Here is a 5,929-nt window from a genome sequence, read left to right as displayed (position 1 = left end):
GTTAATTTATCAACTATACTTATTAGTGCTGATTGGGATGGCTATAGCTTAGTAATTAATTTCATCATCATCAATAATGTCTCTCATCTCCTTTCACTTTTTTTTTAATTTTTTTTGTATGTATATTTTAGGATTTAATTTTATTTAATTGTAGTAAAAACTTTGTAAAGTCAGTGGCAAAAATGTTTGTTACATTTCCTTCACTTGAAACTTTTTTCGACTATACATATCCTTTACATCAATTAATTTCTTTTGTTGCTACCTTATTGTTGCTGAATTCAGTACGAACGGCACGTAGAACATTTTTGATTCAAGTAATAGATTTGCGGCTGTTTGAATCTGAAAATGGAAGATTTAAGGACATAATATTAGATTTATGATGCATATGAATAAATGAGGTTCCTTAACAGACGAGGAGCATGCTGTCGAGGGCTTTTAAATACCCCAGATGAGCATGTTCTCAGCATGCTCTGCTCTTGATAGCACGCCCTATCATACAAGCATATCCTCAATAAGTATCTTACAGTACATAGTGAGCATGCTCATCGGTACCATAATCTGCTTACTGAGCATATGCCTGTATGTTAGCCACACTCTTTGCCTCCCAAGATTCTTTATCCTTACCTCTGGAATGTGTGCCAATAACTCGCTAAGTCTTCCGGGATTATGTGGAGATGTGTGCTGTAAGTAACTTCTTAACACTTGTACATAACGTTCTTGTATATTCTCCAACTCAACTTCTGTAAGATTAGAAATAATAATTGGAACAAAATGTTAATGGATTGAAACTTTTTAATTACGATAAACTTCACGTTGACATGGAAATTTAAAGATTAGATTCTGGAGAAATATTCAGAGCAAATTTTTTAAGATACGCTAACCTTGTCACGTCAGCAGCATTCATAATATGCTTATAAAGGAATCAATTGCACTGTTACATCAACCCACATTTAATCCTTTCTCCAGCATCCTTACATCGAATTAAACCTTCATAAAAGCCACTCACCTCTATTTAACAATATGTAAACTTTTAAGCATACATATTCTTCCATCCTGAGCTTAATACGACGAAACATGATCGTTATTTGTGTCATTTTTTCGACCATTAAACCGACATCGAGCTTTAATTGCTCCATTGAAATCGAATGACCCATTAATGTTGTTAGACACGTTTGGAGGGTTTGCAAATGCGCATTTACCTACAAAATTAATAATTCATTAAGACTATGACTATAATTTGATCTCAATTGTATGTCCTTTACCTCTTGTGTAAACTCAGGATCATGTTTATCAGGTGCAATACTAGTTGGTGGTGGTTGTTGTGGATTTGTAAATTTTCGTCCATGCATTGCTTGATACGTAGCCGTTGTCAGCACTAAAATCTCATGCCACTTATCAGTGAGAAGTTTCGTATGAATTTCAACAGGAATTTCCAAATAAAATGGCAATTTTTTCGTCCATGACACAAGTTTGTGTACAATAGAGTCACCAATATTACACAATTTGTCACTAATTTCCGTCTTATCTTCCAAAAATTCACTGAAATGTGGAAGAGTTGCAATATCTTCCATTGCATCACAGTCTATTAATGTTTGTATCATACTAAGTGAATTCTCAAAGCTTATTGATCGATCGCGTGATGAGCTCACAGCATTCTCAAGTCGATGTCTCAAATGATTAATTTCACTTGGATTCGTAAGTGCCGCTTTAAGAATATTGCCATTTAATATTCCCGGTGATAAATTCACATTATTCTCTTGTTTCATTTGTTGTGATTGTGCAACAACTGAATGTTGAGTGGTTGTTGATGGTGATGTTGTTTTTGCATCCGCATTATTATTTCCTGAATTTCCTTTAGTATTACATCCCTGTGTGCCCTTTTGAGTGTTATTTTTCTTATGTTTCTTATATTTAACTTTGTACAAATTATAAACAGCTCCACTATTTCGTCCACCTGGCATTCTATCTTCACGTACAGCTTGAAGTACCATACCTTGCTCTATGCACTTTTTAAAGCGACAATATTGACAGCGATTACGCTGTGCTTTGGTTATTTCACATGTGCCATCAGCGACACACGTATATACACGACGATTTTGTACAGTTCGTTTAAAAAAGCCTTTACATCCCTCACATGTTATAATGCCATAATGAAGACCTGTAGCTTTATCTTCACATATCATACAGACTAATGGTTGATCATCTTCCTCATTATTCATTTCATCCAATCCGTGCTCCTATATAGTCATATAAAGAATATAAATGAGTACAATGGTATTAGATCATAGAACTGTCATTCACATTCTATAGTTATTATCTCTTCCTTTATGATAAGAAATAAAATAATAATAATAAAAAAGTGGTTAATGTACCTTATTGACTTGATGTTGACCCATCCATGTTTGTTGTTGTGCACTTAGATTGAGAGCATGCATTTGTTGTCCTGATGGCAATTGACTATAGTCACCAGCCCATAATCGCTCCATGTTTAATGCATGTGGAGGTCGGTTAATGGCTCTTGCACGATTCTATATTTAAAATGACAATAAGACGATTAAAATATATTTAGGACATATTAAAATGATAATGTACATACCTCGAGAATGGGTCGAACGCCTTGTCCTAGACTTAATAATAAATGTGCTGCTTCCTCATTATTGCTCGAATGATTTGAGCTACTCGAATGATTTGAGCTTTGTGACGTTCCTGGAGGGCTTTGAATCGGTGAATTTGTTTGTACTTGTTGTGTTTGTTGTTGCTGTTGCTGTGATGGTGACATAACGGGCTCAAAACCCCACACCATTGTCCGTACACCACATGATTCTCCCATTATAACGGTCGGTGTTGCTCGAGCCGATGGATTTTGCTTTGGTGACATTTGCTGTGACGATTGTGGTGATACTTGTTGACGTAATGGCGGAAGTGGACCGCCAATTACTTCCGGTTTAACTCCATTAATTCGTGCTTGTGGACCCCAAATCATACGTTGCGGTGCATTTGAAGGCATAAATGCTTGTGGTATTTGCATTTGTGGTTCATTCTTTATTCTAAATAACATTGCTGAGTCTCTCATGCCTTGAGCCGCTCTCATTTGTAATGGCGAACCATGAAAGACAGCTGCAGCAGATGTCGTTATTGGTATTTGATGGGGTGACATTTGTTGAGGATTTTGTCTCATTTGGTGACTTGAAGGAATTATTGTTAATTGATTTGGTGATCGTTCACGCTTTATCCTTTGCTGAAGGAGTTGGGTTTGAGCAGCATCAGATGCTGTATAAATATTTGGTGATATATGACCAGCTTGATTGCGTTTAAAGCCTGACATATTGGCAGTCGTTACGGCAGTTGAAAATGGAATTTGAACCTGATTAATTTGATGATGATGTTGTAATTGCGATAAACCTGATAGCGGTGCTGTTATTGGCAGTGAACTGTTATCAATTGACATATTATTTGAAGTCGGTGGTAATTTTCTAGTCATTGCATTCATCAAGTGTTGCGTTTCACTCTTTATTCGTGGCGGTGTCACTAAGACAGTCACATGTTGCTGTTGTTGATGATGATGTTGTTGTTGCTGATGATGATGATGATGATGTTGATGGTGGTGTGTCGGTGAATCAAGTGATGTTTGGTTGTTTCCTTGATTATTAATTGAATTACCATTATTATGATTATTGTTAGAATTATTATGATTATTACTATTATTATGATGAGATGGTTGTGTCAATGTTTGCTGCAACAATGTATTCACTGGTGAGCGACGTATAGGAGAAGATGGCGCTGGTGAATGAGATCTTGGACGATTTTCAATTATCACACTAATTCCAGTACTTGTTGTACTGCCATTTGTATTTGTTACTTTAGCATCAGCCTGATTATTTTGATCCCTTAAATGCTGATCATTTGTTGTTGTTGATGGATTCTCAATTGAATTATCATTCGGTATACTATGTATTTTCAACGGATGATGAACATGATGATGAAGGTGATGATGATGATGTAGGTGTGGATGATCTAAATCCGTTGTTATTTGACCCGGTGGTGTTATAGACGTTGGAGGTGGTGTATTTGTCGATAATGTTGTTTGATTTTGAGAACTAATATTTGTTTGATTCCCTGTTACATCACATTTTGGAGACATTGGTGGTAAATCGGGCGATGATGTACTTGTGTCAGCTAGTGATTCACCATCACTACTACAACGAGAATCAACTTTACGACGTTTTAATTTTAAATCCTGAAAAAGGCTCATTTTATCGAGCTCGTTGTACGGTCCACGACTCAGTGTCATAATTCCTGTAAATAACACAATAGGAAATTTGTTCACAATAAGTAACAAGTAACAATAGGAAATTAATTAGCATGAAAGTCATATTGGAAATTTCTTCATAGCATGTAAAACATTTTCGTCATTTTTCATGAACACAAACAATGCTGCGCCATTTTATCAAAAAAAGGTTTTGTGTTGTTTAAAATTTTGCATGCACATAAGTATTGGAATTCCTCTCATTTTCATATACCTTTTAAGTGCAACTTTAAAACTCTCAAAATTGAGAGTCTCAATTGGTTAACTTTTCGATTATAATTTTATATGCTGAGAATTTTTTTTTTTGCTGTTGCAAAATCAAATTCCAAAACTTCAAAAAGCATTTAAACTTTATTACATGATTCTTCATTTTTTGCGTCTTTTCTTATATAAAAAAGCACATTTGTGCTTATTTATTTGAAAAAAATTTGCAATGCATTAAAAAAAAAGTTTTATTTTTTACTTCAGCATAACTAGGTTAAAGAAGTCTTTCCTCGGATTTGAACGTTCTTGAATGAATCGTTGACTCTTTGCGCTCGTAAGGATGAGTTGAAGGTCTTGAGAGAAAATGTTCAAGGAAGGCGAATTTTAAAGGATTTTTTTGGACTAAATTATTAAGTATGTTTTAAATGACTTTGAGGATGGTTGTGATAGTGAATTATCAAAAATGTATAGTTGCAATCGTAGCCTTTGATAGTTCAATGCTTAACGCTTTATAGTCTGTCTAAATACAATTTTTGACATTCTTGACATGTAGGAAAAAATTTGTTATTTTCAATATGTTGCGCCTTCGATCGAACTAGAACTTTCTGTATTTTCTTTCATATTGACCTAAAAATTTTCTATTCCATAATATATCACAAGGATCGAAAATGTGATCAAAAATATTTATTTTAATACTTTCCCTCCCACTCAAATCTGCACGTATACTCTTTTTTTATTTCGTGCCATTAGTAATTCCAATATTTTAGCTCAGATTTGATCATGTCTATTTTGGAAACTTAAATAAGCACAAAATCAAACTAAGCTTTTTTAAAGAATCATAACTCCATTTTATGATAATCTCTGATGACACAAAACTACAACAATCAGCTGAACTCAATAGAAATATAGAACAGTGAAATATGAAGCCCTACAGAACTATTCATATTATTTCAGTATCAATTTCTATAATGGAAATGTTTGAAAAAAACCACGTTGAAAATATTTTACAATTAAATGGATTTGGAACGGAATGTTGAAGATGGAGTGCAAAAAGCTTGATTTATGAATCACAAAGGGAAGAGTTCAGGAAAAAATCAAATAAATTGAGGAAAAATTTGAAAACTTTGCTATATTTTAGACATTTAGATCTAAAAAGCTTCAAAGGTTAACACCCAAAATATCAACAAACAACCTCATTCCGGAAGTAACAAATCATCAATTAATTAGTCGACTTAATCTTTGAACTTCATAAAAAGCCCCCCAATCAGATATGCTCAAGTCTCATTGCATTTCATAAATTTTTATGAAGTTCATTCATTCAAGACGGTTAATAATAATTTTCTTTAATTAATTCCATCTTATACATAATATTAATTACATAAAAATAAAATACTTCAACCAAACACGTCATCGTTCATT

General features: G+C 33.9%; 1 protein-coding gene across 1 annotated transcript; it reads right to left on the bottom strand.

Annotated features, from left to right (window-relative positions):
- Positions 1-214: 214 nt before the first annotated feature.
- Positions 215-4,291, bottom strand: Hr4 (Hormone receptor 4). Its single transcript, XM_070651641.1, has 7 exons — positions 3,700-4,291; positions 2,597-3,639; positions 2,373-2,528; positions 1,263-2,237; positions 1,007-1,199; positions 625-740; positions 215-339 (listed from the first exon to the last, which is right to left on the bottom strand). The coding sequence occupies exons 1-7, from the start codon at positions 4,289-4,291 to the stop codon at positions 259-261; spliced, it is 3,156 nt and encodes a 1,051-aa protein (XP_070507742.1). The 3' UTR covers positions 215-258.
- Between the last annotated feature and the right edge of the window lie 1,638 nt (positions 4,292-5,929).

The sequence above is a fragment of the Chironomus tepperi genome, unplaced genomic scaffold (assembly GCF_022539635.2).
Source record: "Chironomus tepperi strain 1889 unplaced genomic scaffold, CSIRO-AGI_Ctep_v1 contig_465, whole genome shotgun sequence".
Taxonomy (NCBI): Eukaryota; Metazoa; Arthropoda; class Insecta; order Diptera; family Chironomidae; genus Chironomus; species Chironomus tepperi.
This window is presented reverse-complemented; position numbering and strand designations above follow the sequence as displayed.

Excerpts from the sequence above, each read along its gene's own strand:
- Hr4 (XM_070651641.1), bottom strand. The coding sequence starts at position 4,291 with ATGACACTGAGTCGTGGACCGTACAACGAGCTCGATAAAATGAGCCTT. Across the intron at positions 3,640-3,699 it reads ACCATCTCATCATAATAATA|GAAACAACCAAACATCACTT; the intron begins GTAATAATCATA and ends TTAATAATCAAG. Across the intron at positions 340-624 it reads TATTGGCACACATTCCAGAG|ATTCAAACAGCCGCAAATCT; the intron begins GTAAGGATAAAG and ends TTCCATTTTCAG.